This window comes from Phodopus roborovskii, unplaced genomic scaffold (genome assembly GCF_943737965.1).
Source record: "Phodopus roborovskii unplaced genomic scaffold, PHOROB, whole genome shotgun sequence".
Classification (NCBI taxonomy): Eukaryota; Metazoa; Chordata; class Mammalia; order Rodentia; family Cricetidae; genus Phodopus; species Phodopus roborovskii.
In genome coordinates, this window is record NW_026126469.1 from 11,758,390 (window position 1) to 11,774,359 (window position 15,970).

At 39.9% G+C, this 15,970-nt stretch overlaps 1 protein-coding gene across 4 annotated transcripts in view; it reads left to right on the top strand.

Annotated features, from left to right (window-relative positions):
* Tp63 (tumor protein p63) overlaps positions 1 to 15,641 on the top strand; it is a 198,849-nt gene extending 183,208 nt beyond the window's left edge. For all 4 annotated transcript variants that reach the window (XM_051191239.1, XM_051191241.1, XM_051191243.1 and 1 more), the window contains 4 exons: positions 8,908 to 9,065; positions 11,090 to 11,234; positions 12,430 to 12,523; positions 15,257 to 15,641. In XM_051191239.1, the coding sequence (XP_051047196.1) occupies positions 8,908 to 9,065; positions 11,090 to 11,234; positions 12,430 to 12,523; positions 15,257 to 15,553 (694 nt within the window). In that variant the 3' untranslated portion in view covers positions 15,554 to 15,641. The remainder of the gene's footprint in view (positions 1 to 8,907; positions 9,066 to 11,089; positions 11,235 to 12,429; positions 12,524 to 15,256) is intronic.
* Positions 15,642 to 15,970: the final 329 nt, after the last annotated feature.

Sequence of the window (15,970 nt, forward strand, 5' to 3'; positions counted from 1 at the left end):
CAAATCTCCAAGTGCAAGAGACAGGAATAAGTAGACAAAGAAAAACGGGAAATTTAATTTCATGACAATCATTTGAAAAGAATAAATCAACTTAAAAAGTGCCTATAATAGCATGTGATTTCCATTCTAAATCATAGTATCAATTTTATGCTAGTAAGGAATCAATTATTTTTTGAGTAGAACAAAATTAGTGAGAAAGCAATATTCTTCCTACAAGGTGGCAGTAAAATATTTTCAGCTTAATTGCTTTCTTAGTCTCCCATTCTGCGTTTTCTCTCTGCTTGCTTTTCACTTGTGCATGGGTTTATTATTTATTTTTTTTAACCCTTCATAGTTACCTTCATGATCATAGGCTGTACAGAAGCTAAATTTTGAACGGAGTTGCTATGGTTCTAGTTGTTACAGACATATATGGGCTTTAAAAAGAAATTATACTTTCCTTAGCATACCATAGTGGTATAAATATAGGCAATTATATTTACTAAATTTCAGATTTGGTGAGAGGGCAAATTGGACCCAGTATTTTTGCTCAATTCCACTCCCTTGCTAGTCCAATGGCATTGGTTCTTAATGCTAGGCTGAAGTTATTTGACATTTGTTTTAGCAAGCCTTAACTTTTAAAGGCCTGTGTGACTTGGTTTTTTTGCTTCTTGTTTGTTTTTTTTTTTTTTTTTCTATAATTTGACCTCCTTGCCTCTGCTGTTCTCAGGACAGTATCACTTTCTTATATTTTTTGCCTAGCTGTCAGTTCCCTCTGTGACATAGATTCCATTCACTTACAATAAACCCTGTGACACTCTAAGATCCCCTTCTATAGTGATGTCTTAATAATGGTTCCATGGTAAGCAGAAGCCAGAGGATGCTGCTTATGAGCCAGATCATCAAGATTGGCTCCAGCCCCTCACACCAAGGCTGGGCAGACCAAGCAAGCCTGCAAAACAGCTAAGGCTAGAAGCCTTTTAGAACCAAAGCTCTTTGTCAGATCCATCATTATGGAGGCAGCAGGAGAAAGCTGGAGCAGTCAGAACACTGCAGAGAACATCCCTTCCATATTGCAGGGGTTGCCAGCCACTTGGTCTTTATTTTTGCTCTTTCAATTTCAAGTCATGTCTTTTTATTGGGATGCCCCTCTCCCAGCTTTATGTATCTAACTAAGAAGCAGCTGGAGCTTCAACATTACTAATGAATTAAGAAGAGAGCAAAGGACACAGCTATCCAAAGTGACACAAATCGTTAAAACCACACCTCTAAGTTAGGTGATAAAGCCACCCACTTCAGAATATTTGTTAAAATTACCAGCTCTATAGATTTGAAAACAACAGCATCAACAAACAACCTAATAGTTTCATGTTGTTCAACCCAACAACTATAATACAAATCTGAATTTTTGTAGTTGATACAGTGCTGCTTTTGAGCTTCACAGCTAAATGATAGCATTCTCAATACAGAGGTTTATTAGTACCGGATTATTAAGTGGAGAAAAATCTCAAAGGTTAATTAAATTCAATTAAATCACTTCTCCAAATGTGCGTATCTCTTTGTAGAGCTGATCTAGCTTCTAGGTAAAAATTTGAGCCCATGGGGTGTATATAATCTTGCCTTCACTAGAACACAGATACAATCAGTACATGCCAACTATACTAAGGTTCTATCAGAGACTCTCCACACAGAAGACTCAAGACTGAAGCTTTGTGTAATGCATGTGTTCTGTCATATTTTGTTACGAAGATCCAAAATATCACTGGTATACTAGATTCTAGATGGGGGCAGGGGGAGCATGGCTTTGTTCCTTTGAAAGTACTAAATAAATAGGATTTGAAAATCCAGTCTGGGAAACAGTTCCCAACAGTTCACCAGGTTGCACAACCTTTAGCCAAATAAAAGGGCTTATTCCTGGCATCCTGTGGCATACTTGATTTCTTAATTATGCAAAAGTTGCTTTCATGAGTTTGATTCACACATTTATAGGCCAAGTTTGTGACTGAGAGGATTAAGGTATTTACCCACCTCCATCTGAGCACATACAAAATGTTCATTAATAGTTCTTTCCAGATGCAAGATGACGCAGCCCCCATACTGATAAGATCATATTTCTTCAGACCTCAGAGTTTGGCTAGACAGAGCAGTAATGAGGTATAATAATTGGGTATGTGACATTTTTACAGAGGATCAAAGTTTATTCTTGTTTCAGTATTCCCTTTGTCAATTAATTGAGTCCAGGAGACCCATGCCAAGCACTGTACTAAACACTAGATCTGCCTGTCACCATATAACCCTCAAATGAGTCACCTTATGTTAAGAAATGGGCATGACCGGGCCCCAACTAGGTCTCAGAGAGCACCTTGGAAAAGGTATTTTTACATATAAGGTTCTGATGTATACAGCTGATTAGCTGCCCCCACCCTTTGCATAATAACTCTCATTTCTCCTTTGTATAACTCTTGAGAAGTAGGGTGTCCCATGTGGCTTTAAAGGAGGACTTTTTAAAACCATGAGAGAAATGGCTTTGGAGATAATCTGTTCCATCTTCACTATGATCATGAAGGTAGAAGGGTGTGTCTGTGTTCATTCATTTGATGTGGATACATGGGTCCTAAGCCTTCATTCTCTTTCTCTCTCTCTCCCTCTGGTTCCTCTCTGCAGTCTCCTTTCAGCCTGCTTCAGGAATGAGCTTGGGGAGCCCCGGAGAGAAGCTCCAACACAGTCTGACGTCTTCTTTAGACATTCCAACCCCCCAAACCGCTCAGTGTACCCATAGATTCCCATCTGTGTTGGAGCATGTGTGTTTGTTGTGTTTCTGTGTGTGTTTGTGCGCATGTGTACATGTATCCAGCCCTCACAAACAGGACTTGAAGACACTTTGGCTCAGAGACGCAGCTGCTCAAAGGCACACAGCCGCTAGTGAGAGAATCTTTGAAGGGACTCAAAATTTTACAGAGGAAAGATGATGCTTCCTACAGATTTTATATCTTTAGATCCTGCCTCAGTTGGGCAGGAACTGTGCTGGTCTGTGAGCTTTCTATTGTTTTCCTAGGAGGGAGGGGGATCCGTTGGGTAGAGGCATTATAATGTTTATTGGAACCCTTTTCTGTTACCTTCTGTTGTGTTTCTAAAACCCATAATAAAGCTTTTGAGCAGGTCTCAAATTTAAGGTGTATTTTTAAGAAATCAAGAAAAAAAAATCTATTATTGTCTGTGCCTAAGCAATTGTGTTGACTGAGAGTCTCGGGCCCTTTGAATGCTGGACATGGAGTAATACTACAAATAGTAACAGATGGAGGTGTTAAGTGTACCGAGGTTAGGATTCTTGTTGGGAAGTTGCATTATTTGTGTATTCTTTTCCTATGTAAGGTAAAAGTTCACTAAGCTTTGCCAGGTCTGATCTCTGTCACTGGACATTAGCATCTATTATGATAGCCTTATTTGCCCAGAGACCTACTCCTCAAAACAGTTGTTTAAATTCCAAGGCAGGTAAACTACTTTTGTGATGTTAATAGGAGATGAAACTATCCCAGAAATATTGCCCCCGGTACTTGCTTACCATTGTTCACTGCTGGGAGAGTTCAAAGTCTGCTCACCAAATCTATGATTCACTTATTTAATTAGAGCTGCTAGCCCTCAATCCTGCCTCCCAGAGAAGTAGCCAGATTTCTTACTCCTGTTCTTGTGCATCTGTCTGTCTGGGAGACTAACACTCAGACTGAATGATATCTTAGCATATTGAGATTAAAATCAATAACCCTAGCCTAGAAATTACAGAGAGCCAACCAAGTTCTCTTTCCTTTGAATATATTGTCCCAACTCAAAAGGACTGACAGAATCTGTTTCTTTCTTCAATATCCCTGGCTCTTCCTACCCCAACCAGGTCACCAGCTCTTATTTCTGTCACACCAAGACAACAATTTCTTGTGATAGAGGCTGTTGCTTTGTGGATGTGTGGTTTTAATTTTCAATAAACTTTTGCATCTTGGTTTATTTTGTAGTTATTGTTTCTGTCTCTCTTGTTCCCCGACCCCTAGTACAGTATATTCTCCCATCTTAATTACTTCAAGTCCTATGTGTAGCTCTAAATGAGAGTGACAGGGCAGTCACTGTGGTCCTGTCTCTATTTCTTTTGTGATTTTATTTAAGTTACTAAATCCAGGTTATCACTCTGAAAAATTAGTTGCAATGTCGATGTCAGTGGTTCTCAACCTTCCTAATGCTGCAATCACTCAATACAAGTTTCTCATGTTGTGCTGACCTCCAACCTATTTTTTTCCTTGCTTCTTCATAACCATAATTTTGCAACTGTTGTGAATTGTCATGTAAATATCTGATATATGGGATATCTGATATTTAATCCCAAAAGGGTCTCAATGCACAGGTTGAGAAACACTGGCCCAAATGAACAGATTTTAGTTCTGTGAGTATAGTAATTACATTCTAGAGTGCCAAAAGGCATCTGAACAAGTCTTTGAGCTTTTACAAATACACCAAATTTACTAAATTTAAATTAAGTCCCAGTGTATTAGAGAATTAGGTGTATATGCCATGGGCTTTAGCAAATATTTGTTCAGTAATCCAGGTGGGGGGGGCAACATCCTAAGTTTGGAAGATTAAATTTCTGTGTACTCTGGACTTTAGGTTATTGTAGTCGATAGTTCAAAGGAAGATTTAATAAATGCACCAAAGCAAAACACAGATCAAAACATAAGACAAAGACATCTTGACAAGAGATGAAAATCTATTAGTTGAAGTTCTGACACTCTTGTTATACTGCAGTTAGTAAGTTAGAGCCCGGGTATGCAAAGATTGCAGAATGTACTTCAAGTCTTGACATTTCTTTCAGAAACCTTTTTTCTCTTGTAATCTTATGGAAATTTTTGATGTACTATAGTAACCTTCATATACATGTGCCCTGGCTCTTTGGAGGCATGCTTACCCGGCATACAGGCCATAGAGAGGGGAGCTCTTGGAAAATACTTAGAAGAGGTGTAATCAGTTTTCTATTTCTTCCTGTTTTTTTAACCTTCCTCATATACAGGGTGTCTATCCCTTCCCCTTCGTTATTCTTTTCCCCTTTCTACGTTCACCATTCTAGAAATGGCTGGGTAAAATACATTTTTTTTTTTCGATGTATCTCCAAATGTGAGTTGAAAGTTTTAGTGTGTGTAGTGAAAGGATTTAAATGAGGGTTCAGAAGGCCATACATGTAACTTGGAACTTATCGTTAAGTTTGTCTTTCACCACATAGTCATGCAAGGCAAAAACAGGAAGCCGAACTTCTAATTCCAGATCATTTAAAACAGGGGTTCTCGACCTTCTAATGCCGTGACCCTCTAACACAGTTCCTCATGTTGTGGGGATCCCTGACCATAAAATTATTTTCATTGCTACTTCATAACTGTAATCTTACTACTGTAATGTAAAAATGTTATATTTTTAGGATGTTTGATAGGTGATCCCACAAAGGGGTCAATGACCCCCACAAGTTGAGAACCATTGATTTAAAAGCATATTTAGCCCTGGAATTCTAAGTTTCATTTTTAGCGAGGCACACAGAAGTTTATGGTTATGGAGTTAAAAACTAAGAATAGAGGGCTTCAAACAAGTGAGATCTGTGGGTTCAGTCACCACCACTAGAAAACAATGAAAGAAAAAGCAAACCAAAACTGTGACTTGGGTTTACTAATAATTTTCCTTAAGACTACAGCTATAGGAGACTAAGTTGTTCATATCTCTGTAGTACTTGGTTCCCAGAAAACTCCAGTGAGCCTTGTCAGAAATGCCCCTTCAATAGAAACCATACTACATTTTCCTGCAAAGAGCTGTTGTCATCACATTTCGGTTGTTTGACCTTGGTAGGGTTGGGTGACAAGGACAAAAGAGACAAATAAGAAAACTCAGTCAACACAACATAGTTTCTTTTTTCTTCTCAATTTGTCCCTCCGAATTAGGAGAGTGTTTACTGAAGGAACATGGTATTTGTACTTGTAATGGCCAAGCATTTGGCTGTTTTTCAGGACCTTTGACTTGGCTGTGAGTTTTACCCAGGATCACACTTTTTCCTAAGTATGTGATGGCCATCTGATTCTGTCACTGTGGAGTAGTAATGATCACAGTGGTACCATCTTTTTGTCAATAGAACTCAGTTTTATGCTGTAATGTGTAATTCAAGATATGATCCTTTTGATGTTATCCAAGACCATTTTCTGAGTTTACTCAATTAAGAATCTGTCAACTCTGGCCCCTTTTTCCTATAAATGTACAAGTCAGCACCTTATATTCCCTTTACAAAATACTAGGTTATAAACTGTTTGGGGCTATAAGGGAAGAGGAAAGGACTAATATCCTGAGTGTCTGTAAGACACTGAAGAATATCCAGGGTTCTCTCATGGGCTCATTCAGAATTCATACGCACCCTTGCAGAGAGAGCTTGACGTAAGAAGAAAAGGGGGCTCAGCTGAGACACAGATCAAATCCAGTGGCTTCATATATTCATTTCATATCTAGAAGCTAGCAAACATTTTTATTGGCTCCAAAATTCAGGTTCCTTCTCTGTTCATCTGTTATTTCCAGCGTCTCTTCTTAAGTTGATTATAGTGAAAACTAGTCTCAATTAGATAATAAGGTAGTAAAAAAATAATGGTTTTAATAATACATAAAATAGTAGGAAATTGTGACTGAAAATACAGGGATAAACATAAAGTTTTTAAATGTACTTTTATCTGCCTGGTTGCAGTTATTAATGGTTAACAGTATTCTTACTGTTCATATTGGCTATGTGTTCACCATCTGCTAGGGAAGATGGAGAATAATATGGAGTCTTTTCAAATTAAAGGTCCTATCTGTATCTAGAATATGGGTGGTTAGCTCTTAGCTACATTATGACCACCCAAGACAGGTGTAAAAGCAGCAGCTGATAATACCTCCCTGCTACCTTCCTCTGTGCTTCCTGTACTGAGATACTGACTTCCAGATGCTTCTGGATAGATCTGGATGGGCGGTCTACCCATCAGGCTCCTGGAACACAGTGGTGGTGTGGACTTACAATTGCTTGGTAGCTGTTAGATTCTCTTCCTGTTTATCTTAGTACTTCAATAGTTTCTTGATCCTGCAACCTTGTTACCTACCATCATTTCATTTCTTGAGGTTTGTACCCAGAAAAAGGGGAAAAAACAAAAAACAAACAAACAAACAGAAAAACATGGACTAATTGCCAGAGATAGACTCATTTCTATCCTCAACCCATCCATCTAGCAGTGGACACTGGACATTTGAGCTTGTTGTTTTCTTAGAGTTTCATATTTACTTTCTCTTCAGATATTAATAATAACTATCTGTTCACCATGTGCTTCCATACTACGACATGGAATACTCCATAGTTGTGGCAGTAACTCAAACATGGGTGAAAGACAGCCAGGTAGCCTGAGGTGTTTCATCAATGGGAGTGGGAGAATTTTTTTATGATGCCTTTTTGTACCACTTGAAAAAGACTAAAGAGAACAAAAATTAAAGCAATGATGCATACTGTAGTAGCTTTGCACAGTCAGGGTATTGTTTGGTTTACCCTGGCTAGTACTCTGCACTAATGTAGAAAGCAAGCTTCCTGTTTTTAGTAACTATGGGGAATTCAGTGCATATTCAAAAGTTACCTAAAGTATGAATATTTAAGGCTACCATTTGAAAAATTTTTAATTTTATAAAGCATTCAATATTGATAACACTCCCAAACACATGTGAAATTAAAACTGCCATAAAAATTTAAATGTGTCTTTTAAAACATCTATGGGAATATGAGTGTGACAGAAAAGATGAAAGAAAAAATTAAAATCAGAACAAAACAAAAATGAATGAATTGTCTGATGAATGTGAAGGTCAGAAACACACTCAAAGCAAAATCCTTATTCTATATTCTTAATACTTATATTCATTGCAAATGCTACAGTCTCTACAGCTGGTCCTTATTATCTCCAGTCCAGTTCCTATCTCAGCTCTACAATGAGTGATGGGTTGTTATCCCTGTTAAACTGCTTCTCTGGGAGTCTCCCAAAGATGAAAACCATTACATTTTAGATCTCCTTCTCCTAATAGTGTGGCTCATAAAGCAAGGGCACACGGCTATATAATTTTTTTTATATCCGATAGCTTTTACATGACCACTGTATTTGTTCATGAATACACAAACACACACACACACACACACACACACACACACACACACACACACACGGAAGACTTGTAGAAAGTCAACACCACAGTGACTTGGATTCTAAGGTTCTCCTAGGTAAAATTGCTCTTGGCATGGATTGGGTCTTCTCAAAGTACATAAACATTTCAGCTGAGGAAATATATTTATATCTTGGGGGATTCTATAAGACATCAGGGTATGCTGTCAAATGCCTCCGATGGACTCCTTCAGATATTTGCTATGGATCCCGAATGGTTTGGAAAGCTGTAAATGGACAGCCTCAGTTGCAAGTTGAATTGAGTGTCTATGTTCTTCATCAGTCTGTGTGCCTTGCTCAGTTATGTTCTCTCCTTAATGGCTTTTACGACTTATTTAAGTTGAAAAACAAGAGAGAGAAAGAAAATGGAAGAAATAATAGAAGATAAAAAGGAAATATTAAATCTCACAAAGGAAATATTAAAAGCTCAACTGTGTATATTATAGAAAATAGTGATTTTTTTGTTTTGTTCTGTTTTGTTTTTTTTTTTTTTTTTTTTTTGTTTTTGATGGCCTTGCAGTCTTTCCCTGGGAAGGAGTCTCACAAGGACAATAAAGGACTCTAGGCCATTAAGCATGAGGAATATCTGGCACATTCATAGTTCTAGGCCAGGTTGTAATCTGAGAACTATTGGGAATGACTGATCCTGTCATTCAGAGTCCCATGTTGACCATCATTGCCATGTTTGTGTTCCTAGGACCTCGATGCAGTCTCAGTCTTCATACGGTAACAGCTCCCCACCTCTGAACAAAATGAACAGCATGAACAAGCTGCCTTCCGTGAGCCAGCTTATCAACCCACAGCAGCGCAACGCCCTCACCCCTACCACCATGCCCGAGGGTATGGGAGCCAACAGTAAGCACATCTCTCTTCGGCTGACAAAGTATGGACAGGGCTAGAACAAGACAATGCCTTGGGATGGTAAAAATGCTCATCCCCTAAGCTAAGTGCCCTAGAGGCAGAGGAGACCACACTTGGCTGAGTGGGCTTTCACAGTTCACTTCTCATTTTTGAGGTATGGGTTTCATCACAAAATACCCTAGAGATAGATCTTCAGTAGGGATAAGGGTCTCTGAGACAAGAATGGTTCACTTCCTGCCAACTTGGATGGAGCCTGCCACAGACCACCTCTGACACTGTCTAAAGGAAGTGTTTCTGACATGAAGGAAGCAGTATGGTAAGCTAGACAGAAAGCCTAAAAAAGATTGATTCTCCTCTGAATTGTAGCAAAACTAGCTGTGCAACTGCAAACAACTTAGTTCTTTCTTCTTCTGCTCTCTGTCTCTAAAATGATCACTCCATACATTTAGCATTTTATGTATTTATACTTTATAGTATTACTTCATTTCATATACAGTAAACAGGGAAACAGCATACACATTTCTCATAGTAACTAAGCATGGATATGAGGCTGTGCAAAAACTGGGTTTAAATAAATAGGTGATCATTGGAACATAGCTTTTCTATAAACAGATTTACTTGTCTACTGTAATTAAGTCTAGGTAAGGGGACATAGAGACTTAAATGAAATGAAGAATAGTAAAAATGCATAATGATAAATAACATCTTCAGGGTTAGACAAAATGGAACCCTACATAGTTCCTAAAATTCTCACTCAATGAAAAACCAAGAACCTACCATCTGCTCCTTCAAAATCCCCAATTATTTTGACCAAACCTTGATTCCTTTTTCTTTGGAAAGCTCAGCCTATCCAAAAGGGAAACTAAGGGAAGCTAAGGGAAACTAAGATTGTCTGTGGCATGGCAGCCCATGTTGATTTCTCAGTGAGATGGTCCGACAGCAGGGACAGAGACCCCTGAGGTTCCAAACCTGACAATGAAAAGAGAAGCCATTTAATTCTATTCGCATTTCTTTGAACATAATTAAAATATCCCTGCTTGTTCTAGGAACCAGATAGTGGTAACAATAACAGCATTCCATATTTATACAACTTTCAGGCATTTGCATTTTATTTATGGTACACAGTTCTCTGATATACTCAGAGAAGTCTGAGGGAAAGTAGATGAAGAAAGCCCCAGGACTGGGCTTTGCAATTGGCTACATCAGGGTCTTTCCCATGAGGTATACTTCTGGTTACTAAAGTAAATGCAAATTATATTCTTATTTTTGAGATATATTATTTTTATAGTTTTTGACCAAAAAGCAAAGTTTGTTACATAAATGGTATTAGTACAAAGCTTCTTTTTGGGGGGATGCGGGGGGTGTCAGTGAATGTGTGAAGCTCATGGTTTAAAAAAAAAAATACCCAAAATTTCGGTGATATTGCTGAATTCAAGTGGATTATATAGCATAGGTAGAATCTGGAATTGTATTTTTTCTTAGTAAGCATAAAGTTCCCAAACCAATACTATAGTCTATCTTCCAGTTCCCAAACAGATCCTATTAACATGTGTTCATATTTCTGTCATTGTAAGTTTTTGAGCATCTTATTGTGCCAGGAAGTCTGCTATGGCTGTGGGGATAGAAACATCGGTAATGGATAATCTCTATCCTATAGGAGATGAGTAGGGTAAGATAAACTGAAATATAACCCATTCTGGCCAGTACGAGAAACTTATCAACTTAGGAGAAAAGAGAAATTAGAAGAAAAGAAGGGTGAGAAAAGAGTCCTAAGAGAACAAAGGCCCCAAAATCTGCAATTAATTTGGAGTTCTGGTTCTGTTCTGCTTGATGAAGCATAGGGTGTGTGAAGGGATATAGAGAAATTAGGCCACCACTGCTCCCCGCCCTCCAACCCTCCCTCCCCCAGCAAACACACAGATATCATTTTGGTAATAAGTAGCAAGGCGAGATAGACTTCTGGGATGCTGGGGAATGATAATCTAGTAACCCTTTCTATTCCTCCTGCTTCTATTCAGTTCCTATGATGGGCACTCACATGCCAATGGCTGGAGACATGAATGGACTCAGCCCCACCCAAGCCCTCCCTCCCCCACTCTCCATGCCATCCACCTCCCACTGCACCCCCCCACCTCCATACCCCACAGATTGCAGCATTGTCAGGTGAGTGCATAGCATGTGCTGCTTGGGCTGGGCCTAGGCACCTGTGGGTAGAGGGCAGACACTGGCGAAGCTGATCAAATGGTTAAGAAAGGATGCTGTCTTGTCAATTGAGGCTGATTGGCAGTGTCGTCAGCATAGCTCTGTCAAGAGCTCCTACAACCAGTGTGGGGAAAGTGAAAACGTGTGCATGTGTACATAGGATTCAGACCTGTTTTCTGGGCTTCATTTACTCCCTTCTCCTGCTTGCTGTTTTTATAGGTCAGTTGTGGCCCATGGATTGGTTCTCAGGGCTGGGTTTCCCCAGAGAGACACAAACTGGCTACCCTGCTCCCTTTCCTGTTCTCTAGGCCTCCCAGCTCTTAGCCACCATGGGACCATAATTTTGGAGTTGGATGTGTATTAAAAAGTTTTAATATTAGCAAAATATCTGAAATATGAAGAACCTCTGCCACTCTGCTAGGACATGGGGACACGGTTTCATAGGGACATTAGCAAACAAAGCGTAAGAGGCACATGCAGCTCCATGTTGCATACTTACTGCATGCCCTCTGCTCCACTGAAGCATGCTTTGTTCTGTTGGCTGCTGGTAGAGTATGTTTTGTCCATGTACAACTCCAACCCCAGAGATGGTGTGGTACATGGCTTAGCTCAACAGAAATTGGCCCTGGGACAATAGTGACATCGTCAGTCTCAGGCTAGATCCACAAGGAGGATTTATATTTTAAGGACATAAATCTAGAAATTTTAATGATATTCTGGAGTACTAGCCTGCAATATTTTAACTGCCTAAAACATTCTAAGAGACCCTCAAACACAAAGTTGTGAATCTAGAGATTCTAAATTTGGTGTGATGATCCAAGAGACAAGAGCACTCGGGACCTGACCACTGGATCCTTCATCTTTACCCCCTTCAATGGCTCCTGCTGCATTTGCACAAAAGCTTAGGATACCTCAGATCACCAACTGAAAAATTACTTATACTTGATGTCAGCTTTTGTTGTCAGTTTACCTAAAGTTTGAGTTTCTAACAATCCTCAAACCTCAGATCGAAGGCCCATACATACTTCATGTGGCCCTAGTCTCTTATGCAGGGCATCCAAGGGCAAAATGTTGGGTTTTCCTTTATCTCGCCAATGCAGTTGGGGTGAACTTTCTTTTTCTGTTTCCTTCTTCCTCTGCCCTCTTCCCTCTGCAGTTTCTTAGCAAGGCTGGGCTGCTCATCATGTCTGGACTATTTCACGACCCAGGGGCTGACCACCATCTATCAGATTGAGCATTACTCCATGGATGTAAGTAACTGCTAGACTTTTCTCTAGTAAAATGTCTTCATTTTTCCCCTCCAGTACATGCGCCTTGTAGTTCCATCCACTATAGTTTTAGACTTTGTTTTGACCTTGCTTCAAATCCTCAACTCTGATGGAACCCATAACCTTATTAAGATTCCCCAGGTTAGAAGTTCAACAATCAATAAGCCTGATCATTAAGCTGCGGCTTATTGAACCCGAGTGCATGCAAATGAGAAATAAATATTTAATGTGTGCAGTCAAGAAATTTTAGTCTCAAGCCAGGTGGCTGAAAAACCAAGCAATTGGGAGCCTGGAGCAGGAGGATTCCTTGAACTCAAAAGTTTGAAACCCAGTGCAGCTTACTTGGAGATTGGTTATGATGTTCTCATTAGTCTGTTTAAATCACCAGGAAAGAGAACAGGAAGAACATAGTGTTTGTCTCATTTAAGTATACAGAGAAACAATAAAACTGTCATTGTGTTGATGGCAGAATCATTAAGAGAAACCTGGCTATAAACATCTAGCCTGTGACACCATTCATTGGCATTTTACACCTCTCCTTCAAGTAGGGCTTTAAGGATGAGTCAGCTCTGTTCCATTCATTTGCAGTTCTGTCAGCCCAACTCCCTGCCCCTATCACCAGGAATGATTACTGGCCATAAGTTCGAGGCCTGGGCATGAATTTTAATAGCAATAAGATTTGAGGCTGTCACTTTGCCTCTCGGGACCTCAGTTAATCCAGCTAGAAATTGCTCCTCTCTGGCTTGGATAATCTTTGAAACAAGCTGCATGTGATGGAACTTTCTCATGCTTTCCACCCCATTTCTTGAGCTTCTGCATACAGGGGAGATACTTTGTTTGCACCTGACCCTCCTCCTCCCTCTTCAGCTACTCTTTCTGCTGCTCTCTGTAGCATTTGCTATTCTCTGTTCTAGCTTCCAGATGGTACTTTGGACCAATGGGAGGAGAGTCTCTGCCTGTGCTGCTGCTTCTGTAGTGGGAACTCCTTCCTCTCCTTAAGCACCAATGCTAGAGATGCCCCTGCAGCATGAGAATGCTCCAGTCCTGTAGAGATCAGTATATACACCATGCTACCTTATGCCCATTCCTCCTGACTCCAAACATCACACCTGGTACTTCCTTGATAGAGCCCATCATAGGTTAAAACCATAGATAACACTTTAGAACTCAGATTTAAAAATAACATTTCTCCAGTGATGAAAATGGGAGTGGCTCTGAATTTGAGAATTATCTGTCGTAGAGTCCTGTGTGGTGGGACAGGAAGTTTACTGCTTCCCTGTGTCTTTACATAATACAGACTTGTAGATTTGTCCCCTTTGGGGAGTGCCAGGCTTCTCTTGCAGTCATTAATGTTCAGAGCTGCTTCCCACGAATCTCTCTCTGTTGGTGTTGCCTTGTAGTGGTGCTGAGACTACAGTGAATCTTGAGCTCATGTGGAATTTCAGAGGTAGAAAGAATGCAAGATGCGATAGAGCATGCTAACTTAACTATTTGTGGATTGTCTGCTTTCCAAGGTTTTCTCCTATTACAGAAGAAGTTAGGGTAGCAGTGATGGCCTGAAACCCATGTAGTGGGACAATATGAGAGCATGGCGTAGATTTCTGAATTGGGACATTTTGGAAAGCTATTTGGTTTTCTCATCTTCCCCTCAGCATCCATTTGCTTATTTCTGGAAACAGACACCTCTTGGGTCTTTGCAGCAGTCTGTTATTTTAGTGTCCCTTTCTCATAGAGAATTGGAGTATATTGGGTATCTACAGATGCAAAGCTGACCTCATAATATAAATGATGAAAATGATAGTGTGCATTTTAGAATTTATGTAACATCACACCCACACTTGTGTATGAGTCCATAGTGTCTAGAATACATAGGAGCAATTGTATCCAAAGAGGAAACTAAGATCAGATTGCCATCTACCTAGTCATTTTCTGCTTATGGTGCTGCTTCGTTGAACTGAAACATATTAAACAAACTAATGCTAATGCACGCAACATGTGTACCACACCTACTTCAGACTAACTCCATTGCAAAGAGCTCTTGTCTCTTCCATAGTGCACAGACACAACTGATGTGCATTTTTGTGTATTTTGTCCACACACCATGAGATCTTTCACTCCATAGGATAATTTGAGGCTCAAGAACTATTCCTAAATTCACAATTTATTTACCTTGTGATATAATCTCAGGGCTTGTTTAACTGAATCTTTAATTTTTCTATCCATAAAATGGGTATAATAATATCCAGCACTAATTAAAATAGGATTATGAACATAAACTAAACAATTTGATGCTTGGTACATAGGAAATTCTCAATCCCTATTAGAAATCTTTCCCTCTCCCATCTTTCCCACTGTTAGTGACACTCCATTCACTCCATTGATTCCTTTCTTCTGGTGGCTTAAGCCCTATAATGAGCTGAAGCCCATTTCTTCTTGAGATTTTTGTTCTCTTATTTAACTACTGTTATATACACTGTTTTACACATGAAGAAACTGAGGCCAATAGAGAACAAGTAAATTGTTGTCCACACATGACACAGCAGAGTTCTCAGTAACATAACATGTGGAAGACTGTCAGAAAGCTAATTTGATTTGCCAAGTTAGGGATCATGTAATTCAGATCATATAAGCCAAACCACCAAAGAATGAAAAACAGCATGGAATAAAAGGCTAGGTGTTTGCCCTCTAATACCTGGCCTCCTCCCTGTTGCACAGGATTTGGCAAGTCTAAAGATCCCTGAGCAGTTCCGACATGCCATCTGGAAGGGTATCCTGGACCACAGGCAGCTGCACGACTTCTCCTCACCCCCACATCTCCTGAGGACCCCAAGCGGTGCCTCTACAGTCAGCGTGGGATCCAGTGAGACCCGTGGTGAACGCGTAATTGATGCCGTGCGCTTCACTCTTCGCCAGACCATCTCTTTCCCACCCCGTGATGAGTGGAACGACTTCAACTTCGACATGGATTCCCGTCGTAACAAACAGCAGCGCATCAAAGAGGAAGGGGAATGAGCACCCATTGCTGGGCTCTTTGTGTCTTCTTCACCGCCCAGCCCCTGCAGGGCATGCCTGCTTGATCTTCAAAGCATTCTTGCTAACTCTTCTTTTCCTTCTCAGTCAGGCTTCTAAAGGGACAGGGAAGTAAGAGGCTACCTGTTGCCTAAAGGCTGACCTGTCACCTGATTCTAATTCTGGCTTTAAGCCTTTCAAAGTTTTGCTTACGGATATGTTGTCCTTGCTAGATAGAAGTTAGCAAAGAAGCAGCAGGTCTCTTTAAGCAGCGGAAAGCTCTCATTGACTTTTATAAAGCATTTTCAGCCTTATAGTCTAAGACTATACATATATAAATATATAAATATACAATATATATTTTGGGTGGGGTATTGAGTATTGTTTAAATGTAATTTAATGGAAATTGAGTTGCACTTA